Here is a 16089-nt window from a genome sequence, read left to right on the forward strand (position 1 = left end):
GTGGTCCGACAGACTCGTAAACCAATTCGCAGTGTTAGCAGTTTCACCGCATAGCCTTGACAACGGACAAACCATTAGAAATGTGCATACGCCAGACATGAAGTTGCCGTGGAGGAACACACATTCTCATGCTCATTTCACTATTGATACATCCGACCGTGTGCATTAAAGATGGCGTACGCAACGTTTTTGTGCATACGCAACGTTTGTAGATGAGGCCCCCAGTCTGGGTCCAGAGTGGGCCCACCATCTGAGTACCTGCAGGCTCCACGATGCTTGTTTCAGCTTTCTGCCATGAAGGCTTAGGTTCTGCACTGTCGCCTGGTCTGTTGGAGCTGGTATTATTCAGGGTCAGTTGTCTTGCGATCTTACCTCTTGCTTATTTGTTTTCAAGCTCTGAAAGACCTGCTGGTCAGAGCCCCTGTATTAGGGTATGTTGACTTCACTTGCCCCTTCATCCTGGAGACTGATGCTAGTCATGCAAGGTTAGGTGCGGTATTATCACAGGAATACGAGGTGAGAGTACCTAGTGAGAATAACATGGTCTATGAAGCTGGAGCTCCAGGCCCTTAAATGGGCTATGGCAATGAAATTTAGGGAATATGTCATGGGTAGTAAATTTACAGTTTCCGTTGACAACAATCCCCTCAGTTACCCTCAACCTACAATGCTTGGTGTGTTAGAACAGTGCTGCTCTCTCAGCTTGTGCTGTTTGACTATGAGATTAAGTAGTCTCCAGCCACAGTTAATCATAATGCGGATACTCTCTCCTGGTTGTCCTCTGCCATTAGTCACTCTCCTTCAGTTGTTACAGAAGAGATTCCAGTCCCCCCTCAAGACTTTGTGATGTCCCTAATCTTAGCCTCCAGGTGGCCAAATCCTTAGCTGTTGATGTAGTCTCCATCTGTAACAAAGCAGACCTTCAGATGTTGCAAGCACCAGACACTTGCATTGTTGTGTTTCTGGGAAGTTGTAAGAGGGACCAGATGTCAGAGTTGAAGGCTGAAGTGGAGGGAGTTGAGAGTTGGTAAACAGTGGACAAATGTCATCAAAAAGGGCTTTGTAATGGCAAGTCCAGATACCACCATCTAGGTATAAAATGTTGCAGCTCCTGTTGCCAAGTTTGTTGCAAGCAGAGATCCTAACATGACAATTGCGGCCATAAGGGGGTTGAATGGCCTACAGAGGTTGTACGGCAGAACACGACAGGACACAAAGAAATGGTGTACTGAATGTGAACCTTGTGCTGTAGCAAAAGCAACCCACAGTGAGAACCTTCCTGGGAAGTCTGTTGGCTACTAGGCCACTTGAAATTATTGAAATTGACTTCAGCTTCTTGGAGTGGGCCAGTCACGGGTGAAAGAATATGCTAGTTGTCAACAATGTCTTTACAAAGTTTACCCAAACATGTTTCACTATGGCAAAAATGCTTACTGGTTTTGTCTATGGAGTACCAAAGAGATTTCATTCTGACCAAGGTCGCAGCTTTGAGGAAGAATTGCTAAAGCACTCCTGCAAATGATATGTCATTGAGAAAAGCAGGACCATTCCTTATCACTGGCAATGACCAGCATGAACAATTTAATAGAACTTTGCATGATTTGCTTAGAACACTGCCATTGGAAAAGAAATGGAAATGGCTACATTTGCTACCACAGCTCCTGTCTTCACCACCATACATCAGTCAACACAACACTCAAAGGAGACAAAGGAGCTGCTTGGTTTGTTTGACATGCTTGTCTTGACTACAGTTCTCACGACTGTGGGAGCCAATTTGTTTGCAGGTGGTGGAGAATTTGTCGCTTTGACCACCTAAATAAGTGTCATTAATTCATTAGTCTGCTTAAGGCAACATTTGCAGTTTTTCTGTTTGCAGTGGTAACATGACGTTGAGTATGCCCTGTTTCTTATATAGTTGCTCTGTCTGTTCGTGCATCTTTTGGCAATTTTTAATAACATTTAACTTGTTTCTTTGTCTGGGAAACAGGTAGTGCTCAGATTTCCTTGAGTGAATGATTTTTTACCATGCTGGCATTCTTGTGTGTTAGATCTAGATGAATGTGATGCCTCAGCCATTTTAGATATTTGAGCTGCCAGATTACTTCCATGTGGTTAGTTTGCATTTCTGTCTTGTTATATTCGTTGGATTTTCTTGAGTAAATGCACAGGCTAGGCAGCTCACAAAGCAAACAGTCAGAGGTTACAACTGTCTACAGAGAAGTATTGTTCCACTTCAACATTTGTAATCATGAATTTTCACAGCACGTTTCTTCAATTTTCTTGCTCACTTAAAAGAAAAATTACTTTCAGACCTGAGCTGACTCATTATCTCGTTACATCTGTGCACATGCACACACACACCTACACACGCACGCAAATCCATTCCCTCTCTCTCTGTCTTTGGCCTCTCAACTCATACACACACTCACTCACACACACACACACACACACACACACGCACACACACATTATGCAAATAAAATATAGAGTCACATACTATAAAACAAAGAGAACCTCATATGAGCCTGACACCACGTCTCTGTGTCTAAGTGTCCAGGTAGGTGAACTGAGGTGAGTGTCCTCGCTCTGCTTCAGCAGGGAAAGCAATAATGTAAACTAGTAGAAGACTGTTCAATTCACACAGTTCTCTACAAAGCTACAGAGGAAGTACGTATCAAAACTAAAGGTCATGGATCAGAAAATGAGAATTCTACAAATGTAATTAACAGACCTGATCTTATAAGAAAAAGAGTGAAAATGTTCAGTCTCACTTCACATGTCAGAGCACCAATGATGACGATTGATTAATTGATTGATTTCTCTGCTCCTCAGATGCAGAACTTCTATTATTGTTCAAATCCAGTAATTTAGAGCTGGAGGATTATCACGGGACATGGTAAACCAATAAAAATTATTACAGCCAGGTATGTGAACTTCATCATATGACTTTTTAATTACACCAGTAATGGCATATGTATATTATGTATGAATAGTACAGTATGAAAAAAATGTTAAAGCATAACCTTGATGACATCGTTTAGTAAACATGTTTCTGATATTGCTATGATATGCACTGATCCAGTTTCCTTGTGGAGAATGTTACTGAGCACTGTTTAATGTGTGTGATATCATTTTCATTATTATCATTTTCATCTAAATATTTTCTTTACATTTTGGCAGCATTTTAAGATGTATTCTATTTTGGAATATTAGACTGACAAACGTTTAACAAAACAGAGAATACTACTACTCAAAAAATAAGCAAACTGCTTAAAATTGTTTTCTCTCTGTGGATTAGTCCAACGATAAGAAACTTTTTCAAGAGACTGACAATGAATACAAGCCAAGAGAGGGATTCGTTTCAAGATGCCTTCATCAAAAACTTCATATGTGTTGCTCTAGGAATCATCATCAATTATATTAACGGAGTGTTTGTGTACACTTTCTGCAAGAATGCAGTGTTCTACGGCAATTCTCGATATATTCTGTACATTCACCTGGTCATCAATGATATGGTCATGCTGTCTATTACAGTTGGACTACATGTTGTCAGTTATGCAGTACCATTTGTGCAAGTGTCACTCTGTTGCTTTCTGTTACTCCTCAGCTATGTGACAGTTAAAAACACTCCATTAAACCTGGCTGGTATGGCCATAGAACGTTACATTGCAGTCTGCAAACCACTGCATCACCCCCAGATCTGCACAGTGAAAAGGACGTACATACTCATCTGCCTGATTTGGATGGCTTCCATCATTCCAGCGCTGGCTGATGTTTTCATCATTATAGCTCTTAAACCATTAAGTTTTTTTAACAGTAACACTTCCTGCATGTTATGGAATGTTTTCACTACCCAACAACACAGGGACAGAACCACTGTTGTAGAGATTATTTTCATGCTCTTTGTGTGGTTAACCTTGTTCTATACCTATTTTATGATTCTTCATACTGCTAAAAATGCATCCACGGATCAAGCGTCTGCTAAAAAAGCTCAGAACACAATATTATTACATGGTGCTCAGCTTCTCTTTTCTATGCTCTCCAATATCGCTCCTTTCATTGATATGTATTTGGTCCCACTTTTCCCTAAGAGTAGATCAAACATTTTGTTCACAACATTTTTGTTAACACACATTCTACCCAGATTACTTAGCCCACTGATATATGGGATCAGAGATCAACAATTTGTCAAATATATTAAAAGATATTTTTCATGTAAACATGAACATGCATCACAGGTGAAACCTCAGTGAGCTAATGTTAAATCTGGAATTGCTTTCATGCTTTCAGATAAAACTAGATAAGTAAATATTGTCACTAAAAACATTTTGTCATTATGAATGACTGATGTTCAGTATTTGATGTTATAGAACTTGGTTCACTTCATTAACATGATTTCAGTTACAACATGCAAGTTCTTTCAAGCAATTTAAACAGAGAAATGTACTAGTTCTGCAATAGACCTGTATTGTGGGGAACTATCCATCGTTCAGTTTTGCATTTTACTCCTAAAGAACAGGCCATAATGAGACAAACTTCTATTACAAAATGAGCTACCAAACCAGAAAATGACCCAGAAAATTTCAAGTTTTCAAACAAAGTATAAAGCAAATTAAGTTTTCAAAATCACATTAATGATTTAAATTAGTGATCCTGTGTTAAAAAGATAATAAAAATCTACATGTGGCTTACTAATCGATTTGAACAGCATCAAAGTAATGCATGAGTCAAGCAAAACATGAGAATCCATGCCCTCTATGGCACCATTAAGCAATATTAATCCATGTTTTTCAGCCCCACAGACCTTGTGCCTTATACAAGCAACATCTGTATCCCCAGTGTACATATCACAATGTCTCCTAAATAAGGTTGACACTGAAAGACAAGTGGATAAACTCCTTGATGCTCATTTAACTGAGCTCAGCTGTAGCCCATGAGCCTCCCCCATCCTTTCAATGTCTACAAGTCATACAGATTTTGAACTTAAATTCTCTCGTAGTCAAAAATGTACATCCCATGCCCTCTGTGAAGCCAACTTGTTCAGCACATTTAGACACATCAAGTGTTTACTGCCAAATAAAACGGTAAAAATTGAAACAAACATATCAGAATTCACTATTCTTTACCCACTGAATTGCCCTATGAATGAAATATCATGTTTCACGTTTTGTGAAACATATTTCACTGAGGTGGCAGGTAGCAGCAACAAGAGACTGGATATTGAGTGGGCAGAGGGCGCCACCACGGCAGGATTTGAACCGGATCATCCAGAACCCAGGGGAGACTCCACTCCCATGCCCTTCTGGTGGTGGCATTCTCCCAGTCCACCTTGACTTCCCCACTGTTGCCTCTAGTAGGGGTTCAAAGATGGCACAGAACTGGGAGATGAGCTTGTCATAAGAGGCCTTAAGATAAGTGGTTCAGTACCAAAAGTGCCTCTCTCTCTCTCTCTCTCTGCCACCAGTCAACTGTCCATCTCAATCCCCGACCCTCTAGAAGACTGATAAACACTGCCACCGTGGAACCCCTAATATGCGGAGTACAGTACACCGAAACAGAAACTCCCAGCACTTCCAAGGGGATCCATCATACCTCTCAGGTCACTTGGTGAAGTGAGACCAATCTGCTCCATCCAGGCAACACAAACCTAACATAAACTGACCAGTAGAGAGGGAAAGAGAGAACCAGGGTGTGACATCATGTCAGTACTTCTTACATAAGCAATATCAAAGTCAGAAATGAGAACAAAGACTTTCGAGCAATGAACACAAATCGCAGATGTAATCTATATCCATATAATAATGGATTATTGATATCAGACAGCTAGCACAAATTTGGTACTAGTTAACAAGCAAGAACTTTAGCTAGCTAGAACAGGCAGGGTTTAAATAGACTTTTAAACCTTCCTCACTCAACCTAACTGCTAGCTAACTATACAGCCTACGTGTAGCTTTGTAACAGTCTAGCAATTGTGAGTTTAAACAAAATTTTACTGATTCATGATTAGCTACAGAGGAAAATTTTATTATGATGGTTGTGCGTGTGGCCCACTCCCTGGCAGGGGGTACATGTACATTTTCAAAGTGTGCAAACATAAAACAAGATGAGAATCAGTATAAACTTAAACAACTTTCTTATTTTAGCTGTATTAGCGCCTGATGGTTGCCGGCAGTGTTGCCAGAGTAATATCTTAGCTGAACTACCTGCAGTTTAGCAGCTTTCTTGTGTCTCTCGCCATTTGCTTGTCATTCAGCATGAAGGGCATGGGCCCAGAATTCTTCCAGTGGTTTGGTGTCCCACCAGGGGGACCAGATGCAAACAGACCAAATGTGGGACGAGTAGTAAGTTTGTGTGGGACAATGTGGGTCACATTACCACTGCTAAGAGTTAGCCCAAAACTTTGATATGCTGTCTATCTAACTAAATAAGAAACATTTGTATTCTGCCTTTCGGCTCGTAAACACCTACACTAGCATAGACATAGCATGTCTTTACTGATAGACATCTAATATGCATTGGCCATTACAGGCTCATCAAAGGCAACGGTCCTTAAGCAAAGCAGCAGACATCATGCAGCTCAAGTCTTTCAAATTATACTCATCACCAAATCCAACTACAACATAAATACGGCACAAAGCAAAATATTACATAAAATAAAACAATTTCAATTCAAATCTTTATATCAAACCAAATTCTCTGTTGGATGAATAGCATGGTCAGAAGGGGTAAAAGAACATTTTCTTTTCTTTGTGGCCATGATGTTGCCTGGTAGCTATAAAAGGGGGGTGGGGGGGGGGGGGGGGGGTACTGACTTGCCAAGCCAAATGATGCTTCTCTTCTCGTGATGGGGGAAGGAGGAAGAAATCAATGAAAGAGAACTCTGTGGTTCAAAAGGAAATTCAAAGAGAAATGGCTAATTATAAAACGGGAGTGTTCAGAGAGTTTGATGAAACAGTAGAGCAATGGAGCTCATTAACAGAGCGATTTGATTTCTTTGTGTTAGCGAATGGGATTGACAAAGAAGTGAAAATGGCAACTTTTCTCAGTGTAATTGTTCCGAAAACCTATGGCTTGCTTAGAAGGTTAGTTCAGCCTCAGAAACCTGGTGGTAAAACCTACAATGACATTGTGAAGATACTGGATGAGCATTTTTCTCCAAACCACTTGTAATAGTGGAGACGTTCCGATTCCATAAACATAATCAGGAGGAGTCTGAGTTCATAGCCCAATATGTAGCTGTCCTAAAGAAGCTAACAGAATGTTGTGAGTTTGATGCGGCACTAAACGACACAATTCGTGACAGACTAGTGTGCTGCCTGCGCAGTGAGGCAATACAGAAACGCTTGTTCACTAAAGCCAACGTAACGTTGCAGAAAGCAATTGAGATAGCTGTGTCCATGGAGTTGGCAGTCCAGGAGGCTCAGCACTTGGGAGCAGCTGCACACATGCGTAATGTTGAAGCTGCAAAGGATCAAGAAAAAGGAAGGTGTTATCGTTGCGGCAAAGTAGGTCATTATTCAGGTGACTTGTCATAAAAATGTTAAATGCAGGAAACGTGGAAAGAAGGCACACATTGAAAGGGCCTGTAAAGGTAACAAAAAAAGTGGGGATGCAAATGCAAAAAAAAAAAAGAGAGAGACCTGACAAGAGTGCAACATGGAAGTCTAAAAAGAAAAATCTGTATTCTCAGGGTTCCTGCGCAGTATGAAAAAGTAAGGAGTTTGATTTTAGTCATTTCCAGGTCTAGATAAGTATGGAAAAAAGAAGTGAGTATGGAAAAATATTTCTGTTGCCAGACTTTTGCCCCTATTCTGTTCTCTAAAATATAAAATTCAGAATTTCTAAAAATTAATCGCCTCTGGTGGGCAGGTGATTTGTTGGTGGAAGTTTGGCACAGCATGTTTTAAATTGGTGCTGTTAAAATCCCCGACCACAATGCGCGCAGTGTCCTGGTGATGAGTCTGGTGTTGAGTGAGAGCCTCGTGTAGTTCACATAAGGCAGTGTCGGTGTCCGTCTGAGATGGAATATAAACAGCACTGACTATTTCCTGAGGAAGGTAGCAAGAGCGACATTAGGTGGTCAGGAGCTGCAGGTTGGGTGTGCAGGAATGTGTGAGAGGAACAATGCTTGCGCTGTCACAACAGCTGCTGTTTACCAATGGACACACTCCCCTTCCTCGACTCCACTGTTCTGCCCATGTGGTAAACTGAGAAGAACTCAGATGCCGTGGTCCGGTACTGCTGGGTTCAGCCATGTCTCGGTGAAGCAGAGGATGTTGCAGTCCCATGTGTCCCTCTGGAATTCAACCCTGGCCCTGAGGTCAACGAGCTTGTTCTCCAGAGATTGGACGCTGTGTGTGCGAGTCCTCGGCCTGCCTGACTCCAGTTTGTTTCCCTTGGGGCCTCTGCTTTGGCTCGTGTGTTCCTCCTCAGGATTTCACTTGGCCAACATGGATCCAATATTAAAAGAGCCAATAGGTGAGTGCTTTGGAAACCAGTGGAGATAAGAGTATCTGTTATATCTGGTAATAGCCATGGTGGAAAAAAAGGTTAAAATAAGGGGAAGTGCAAAAATAAACAAAGACAAACAGAGTGTGGTCTGAGCAGTGGTGACAGGAGCCGACCTCATCAGCGGCACTTTATTTAGACACTTCAAGTGTTTACTGCCAAATAAAATGGTAAAAATTGGTAACAGACATATAAGATATGCACTATGGTTGGCCCACTGAATTGCTTCAGAGACATCCCAATGGGACACAAATCACCGTACCAACATTCCATTGGATAATGGGGAACTGAAGCATTTAACAAATAGCACAGATTTGATGCTAGTTATCTAACAAGAATCTTAGCTAATTAACCCTCTAAACTCAACGAACAAAGGCTATTGCTAGATAACTATACAAACTAGCATGTAGCTTTGTAACAGTCTAGCAGTTGCCTGGTTAAACAAATTTTTATTGATCACTATTGATTGTGTCCCAAAATATCCTTTATCAGCTAAAGGAAAAAAAATCTCAGTTGATCTGTTGGATTTCCTTGTGATTTTACAAGTAAACAAATCAGACCAAAAGCACGCTTGGAGAAAAGCTTTATTTGGTGGTGGTGGAAACCGAGGCTTAACTCAGAGAACTGTTACCATGATCAGCCTTTTATACCATGAAGCAAACAGACAATAGGTGTACAACGTTGCTTGATGCAAATCAGAATCTAGGTGTTAATGCTAAAGTCCCCTTTTGTCTGTGATGGCTGCCATTTGCCCATTACCGGTTGTATTTTGCCTTAATCAATTGCTCTTGGCTCCAACTGTAACGTGGCGCCAAAGGTGTGAAGCTTTCTTTTTATCTATGGTAATACGACCATCAGGTTCTCTTATCCTGAACCATGTCACTATAATCTTACAGATCATAAAACAAGACAAGAATCAGCATAAACTTAACCAACTTTCCTATTTAGGCCTACTAGTGTCTGATATGACACAGCTTTGTCATCAATCTTTGCTTTTGTTTATCATTGTCTGGTACTCAAGTTGAACTTGTTGCTTGATTCTCAAGACAGTACTGCCATTAGAATGAAACATGAAATTGAAAACCAACTACTATTAAAAAAGGTTGATGTGCAAATCAGAGGAGCCATCCACCTTGTCATCATCCTCAAAAACTAAATCATATCCCTCAAATGTAAACTGAACAACCACATAAAGAGGGCATAAGAGATGCAAAGTAGTCAAAATCCGGGGTAAACCTGAGGTCAAGCAATGAAAATATGAGCCAGGATTTGTTCAGTATTCGTTGATGTGATTGTTCCCCTTTGGCAAGCGATTATCCAATTGTGTTTTATGCTGAGAGGTTTTTGCTCAAGGCCAAGTTGTTACAGAAAACGAAGCCCATTTCACACATGTGACTCAAAACTCTGTTGGACTAACTTTTCTGGCAGTGCTGGTGGACACCCCCTTTAAACTTGAAACTTATCACTTGCACCACATTCCCGGCCAAGACGAGTGTGTTCAAATGGGGCATAAAAATCCCAGAATGTAATTCTGACAATGTATTGTAAAAGACAATGTTAATAATTTACAACATGTTAAACAACTGATAATAATATATATATATATATATATAACTAAGTATATGATACTAGGTCACTGGGTATGATACTGGAAAAGTTACCTGATCTGGTCCTGAAGAATTACTGGATCGACTTTCCAGAATTACAACTCTGGCTCTTGTTGATTCATGACGCCGCTCCAGAAAAAAGCTAGAAAATTAATGCATTAAACTGTATGTGTGCAAAGGGCCCTACAGATAAAGCGTTCCAGTGATGCCAGTAAATTTACAGTCTTTTTTGACAGAAAAAGCCTTAGCTGATCACCAGCAACAAACCACTATACAAACCACTATAACTGCAAAAGCCCAGTTAGCATCACTGGTGGTTGCATATCTCACTGCAAAAGCTAATAAGATACGCACAACTTGCCTGACTCATCAAATGTGTCAAATCAGCGCCTACATTTTCTTTCTGCAAGTAGATAAGTCAATGTTTATTTCAAATTCTGCAGTTACTTATTCATGTAACGCTGCGTGAAAAGTGGTGTATTCGGAAATATCTGGACAAAGTAAACTTCCGCTAAACCTGCTGTTTGCCAGAGGTATTCGGATGTCTGCAGAACTTTGTCATGCGGACCTGAAAACTCCTGCAAATGTCTGAATACAGCTGTTAGATGGAGGTTTTCGGGCAGCCGCGTGACCACAATCGTTAGCTGATGGCTTGGCCTTTCAATTGCTAAGAACAGTCAGTGGTCTACGTGGAACTGGGTACAGAAGCCTGCCCCACTTCCTCGCTGTAACTTTCTATCAGTTAGCCTATATGTAATATTTAGGCTATATTTTGATAACCACACAAACTTGTTAGGTGTTACGTGGTGTACAGTACAGCAGTGGTAGGCCCATATAGCCTTTAATGTCATTGTACTGTCGTGCAGCTGTTACGATGGACTCTTCAAATGGAGCATACAAAAACACACTGGAAACATAATTTAAAAAAAAGTCTAAATGAGAGGCTCATTAATTACATATTTGATGGTTATGCAATTATCCTTTACTTGGGGTCAAAGGTATAGGGTGACCAGGTGCAAACAGACCAAATGGGGGACAAGTGGTAAGTTTTTGTGGGACAATGTGGGACATGTTACCAATGCTGAGAGATAATGTAAAACTCAGATATAATGTCAGTCTAACTGAATAAGAAACACTTGTATACACTTACATCCAACATGCATTGGCCATTACAGGCCCATCAAAGGCAACTGTACTTAAGCAAAGCAGCAGGCATCATACAGCTCAAGTCTTTCAAGTTAAACCCCTGACCAAATCCAACTATAAGAATAAATAAGGCTCAAAATAAAATATTACATAAAATAAAACAATTTCAATGCAAATCTTTATATCAAGCCAAAATCTCTATTGGATGAGTAGCATGGTCAGAAGAGACAAAAGATCTTTTTTCTTTCTTTTTGACCATGATGTCGGCGGACAGCGTTTACCTTCATATCTGTAAAGTTTTACTAAGTTTTTACTGCTTTTGACATAGCGCTATTAAATAGATTAGAAACTATGCCGCAACGGCATAAGCGGTTCACGTGCCAGGCGGGTAAAAGAATGGATCCATTTATTTTTTATTTCTGACAGTTAAAAACCAAACGACCAGCGAAAATGCGGGACATTATCTCAGTATGAGGGATGCGGGACAAAGGCTACATGAGTTTTTTTTTTTAAAGTTTACAGGGCACAGGAGTTTTTGCTGTTGTTGATGTTGTTCCTCGCATGTTTGTTAGGAATGTTTCTCCTCAGTACGAGGACGCGCCCCGTTTTCAAACCACCCACTCAGAATCTAAGGTTGAGACCTGTCCAATCAGTTTTCTGTGCGTGCATGGCGTAGAGTGACACTGTGTGCAACTGCAGCGCGAAATTTGCTTTGGGGAAGGGGTTACCTGTACGAAGGAGAAGCAAATCACTGAAGGATTACAGAAGTTGTACTCCGTATTCTGTTGATAGTGTGCATTTTGAAGATGACTTGCAAAGGACCACTTGAGTTTTCGAACGGACAGCGGAGTGGAGAGGCTACTCGTGCACCGGGAATATCCAATTTTTCCAACGCCGAGTCCGAACGAAAACAAACAACTGGTGTCCTTGTTAAATGCATTTTTAAGAGGATGTCTGAACAGCAGTAAACGTTCATGGAGAATGTTATTCGGCGGTTGGATGGAGTCCCATCAAAGAGGCGCAAGAGGAGTCTGCCCAAAAAAAGAAGACGAGCGGGAAATAACTCTGTCTCGGTAAGTTTATTTCTATAACCTTCTGGCTTTTGTCTTTGACTGCCGCACATTCTGATACGTTCGCATTTCTTTATCTGCTTTATCCCTTAATGTGGTTGAATTTAACTCTTGTACTAATTTTGCTTCTACAGGAAGCTGTGCGGAGAATGCATAATGCTGAAAACAACACGCACAGATATGATCCACGGACACGGTGAGACAACGTGTTCTGTTGGTAGACTATATCATCGCGATTGTTTCATAGCAGTGCCTGGAATTCTAAACAAACTTTTAATCAATCTTCCTTTCTTCTCCACTTTTTTTTCCCTCTCTCTAGCATCCTGCAAGACCTACTGAGACTATTCGAAAGAGTTACTGGATGAGTCTAGAGAACAAAGAGGGGGGCGGGATCGCTGCTTGAACCACGCAAAGGAGGAGAAGAGTAAGTCAAAACATCATTTCCCTAGTAGTTCTTAGACTTTTTCTCCATTTGCTATTTTTAGTGATCTAATGTCTGTTTTCACTGTGTTTTGCAGCAGCACAAGGCCAGAGCTAGTGTTCTTTAAACTGAGAAGGAGGCTGCCATATGGAGTACCGCATCAGTAGATCTAATTTCTGAAGAGGAGGACGCCATCTTGGATGGAAGGTTGAACCATGGAGCCATGTTCCTACGTTGTATTATATAAGGAAAATGTATTAAAGCACAGCCTGAAATACAGTGGAGTAAAAACAACGTGTTCCTCTGTAGTCTGTTCTTTAAAACACATTTCACTTTCGAATCCATGTCAGCATATCAGTTTATGCAACTGCACTGTCTAGCCAGCTCAAAAAGCAAACAGTCTGAGCTTATAACTGTCTAGAGAAAAGTATTATACTGCTTCTGTGAGGATTTGACAGACCAAGACCCAATCGCAGACCCACCGAGTAAAATAAGATTTATTCAGAACCAAAAATCAGAATCCAAATCTCAAGAACAGTGTCCAGTCTAAGGTCAAATCCAGAAATCCAGAGGGCAGACAAATCCAAATCGTAAGGCAAAAGAATGGTCAAAACAGGATACAAACAAGGTCAGAGCCAGGGATCCTCAGGGCAACCAAATCCAAAACGTAAAGCAAAAACAGGTCCAGGTAAACACAGTCAAAATTACAGATCACGGGAGGCAAACACACAGACTGGCAGAGAGAACAAAAGGTCACAATCTGACAAAGAACAGGTACAAACACAGGACTTAAATACACAGAACAATGAACAGCAGAGACAGACTATTGGAGGAGACAAACCAGGTAATAATAGGGATCAGGTGGGGGGCGGGGACAGGAGACACAGGGACAAACAGAAGCACATGGCAAAACCAAAACAAACAAAAGCACAACTCGACAATACACAGGATGGCCAGCAGGGCGGCCAGATTCCCCAATTCCGGCAGATATACTGACAGCTTCAACAATTGTAATTATGATTTTTCACTGTACATTTCTTCAAATTTCCTTCCTAACAACAACAACAAAAATAAAAAATAAATAAATACTTTCAGACCTGAGCTAACTGATAATCTCTTTACACCTGTGCACATACGCAACACACACACACGCACACACACTTTATGCAAATAAAAAAGCACTTCTGTGAACGAGAGAGCCTCACATGAAGCTGACACAACATCTGTGTGTCTAAGTGTCCAGGTAGATGAACTGATATGAGCGTTCACGCTCTGCTTCAGCAGGTAAAGCAGTAATGCAAACTAACAGAAGAAATTCACACAGTTCTCTACAAAGCTACAGAGGAAGCATGCATCAAAACTAATGGTCATGGATCAGAAAATAATGAGAATTCTACAGATGTAATTAACAGGCCTTGTAAGAAAGAGTGAAAATGTTCAGTCTCACTTCACATATCAGAGCAGTAATGATGATGATGATGATTATTGATTGACTGATTGATTTTCTCTGATCCTCAGACACAGAGCTTCTATTATTGTTCATAACTAGTAATCTAGAACTGGAGCATTATTATGGGACATGGTGAACCAATAAAAATAAGTAATAATTAATAATTAGTAATAAGCCAGGTATGTGAACTTCATCATGTGGCTTTTTAATTATACTAGTAATGGCATACGTATATTATGTATGAATAGTACAGTATCAAAAAAAATGTTAAAGCATAACCTTGATGACATCATTCAGTGAACTTGTTTTTGATATTGCTATGATATGCACTTATCCAGTTTCCTTGTGGAGAATGTTACTGGACTCAATGTTATATAATTGCATATAATTTTAATCTAAATATTTTAATCTAAATATAAAAATTGGCAGCATTTTAAGGTGTATTCTGTTTTGGAATATTAGACTGGTAAAAGCTTAACAGTTCAGAGAACACTACTACTCAAAAAAGAGGCAGGCCACTGAAATTCATTTCTCTTTGTATAAGAGTCCAATGATAAGAAACTCTTTCAAGAGATTGACAATGAACACAAGCCATGAGAGGGATTCGTTTCAAGATGCCTTCATCAAAAACTTCATATGTGTTGCTCTGGGAATCATCATCAATCATATTAACGGAGTGTTTGTGTACACTTCCTGTAAGAATGCAGTGTTCTATGGCAATTCTTCATATATTCTGTACATTCACCTGGTCACCAATGCTGTCTGTTACAGTTGGACTACACGTTGTCAGTTATGCAGTACCATTTGTGCGAATGTCACTCTGTTGCCTTCTGTTACTCCTCTGCAATGTGACAGCTAGAAACACTCCATTAAACCTGGCTGGTATGGCCATAGAACGTTACATTGCAGTCTGCAAACCACTGCATCATCCCCAGATCTGCACAGTGAAAAGGACGTACATACTCATCTGCCTGATTTGGATGGCTTCCACCATTCCAGCATTGGTTGATATTTTCATTATTATAGCTATTAAACCATTAAGTTTTTTTAACAGTAACACTTCTTGCATGTTTTCACTACCCAACAGCACAGGGACAGAGCCACTGTTGTAGAGATTATTTTCATGCTCTTTGTGTGGTTAACCTTGTTCTATACCTATTTTATGATTCTTCATACTGCCAAAAATGCATCCACGGATCAAGCGTCTGCTAAAAAAGCTCAGAACACAATATTATTACATGGTGCTCAGCTTCTCTTTTCTATGCTCTCCTATATCGCTCCTTTCATTAATATGTATTTGGTCCCACTTTTCCTTAAGAGTAGATCAAACATTTTGTTCACAACATTTTTGTTGTCACATATTCTACCAAGATTACTTAGCCCACTGATATATGGGATCAAAGATCAACAATTTGTCAAATATATTAAAAGCTATTTTTCATGTAAGCATGAACATGCATCGCAGGTGAAACCTCATGGAGATAACACTCGCTAAAACTCTGAAGCGGGGTTCGCCCCGGGCGCCGTACAAGCTAGAACTGCCGCTGCCTAGAATCTTGTATATTAACTCTTTCATACTCTGAACAAATCATATTCTGTAAATAATTCTATAGACCATCGAGTCTGTTTACCCTGGACTCATTTTATGTTGTAAATGTCTCTATTCTGTGTGCTGACCAGAGGAGGTTGGGCTCTCCCTGTTGAGTCTTGGTTTCCTCCCAAGGTTTCTTCTTCCTATTTACTTCATCAATGAGTTTCTCCTTGCCACTGTTGCCTTGGGCTTGCTCATAGGGGATGTAGACACTGATCTCTATAAAGCTACTTTGAGAAACTTTTGGACTGTAAAAAGCGATATACAAATAAACTTGAAACTGAACTTGACAATGT

The 16089-nt window shown here is 40.3% G+C and overlaps 1 protein-coding gene and 1 pseudogene across 1 annotated transcript; both read left to right on the plus strand.

Annotated features, from left to right (window-relative positions):
• The first annotated feature begins 3332 nt into the window (after nt 1–3332).
• LOC115816116 (odorant receptor 131-2-like) lies at nt 3333–5333 on the plus strand. The gene is made up of 2 exons (XM_030779084.1): nt 3333–4215; nt 5197–5333. Exons 1-2 carry the CDS (start codon nt 3333–3335, stop codon nt 5331–5333), a joined length of 1020 nt encoding a protein of 339 aa, XP_030634944.1.
• A 9449-nt stretch (nt 5334–14782) lies between these two features.
• On the plus strand, nt 14783–15697 carry LOC115816117 (odorant receptor 131-2-like; annotated as a pseudogene).
• Nucleotides 15698–16089: the final 392 nt, after the last annotated feature.

This window comes from Chanos chanos, chromosome 7, assembly GCF_902362185.1.
Source record: "Chanos chanos chromosome 7, fChaCha1.1, whole genome shotgun sequence".
NCBI classification, from domain to species: Eukaryota; Metazoa; Chordata; class Actinopteri; order Gonorynchiformes; family Chanidae; genus Chanos; species Chanos chanos.

What these genes read in the sequence shown, in the direction of transcription:
- LOC115816116 (XM_030779084.1), top strand. Translation starts at nt 3,333, where the DNA reads ATGAATACAAGCCAAGAGAGGGATTCGTTTCAAGATGCCTTCATCAAA. An exon ending in TATTAAAAGATATTTTTCAT is followed by an intron (nt 4,216 to 5,196) that starts GTAAACATGAAC and finishes CTGAGGTGGCAG; the next exon opens with GTAGCAGCAACAAGAGACTG.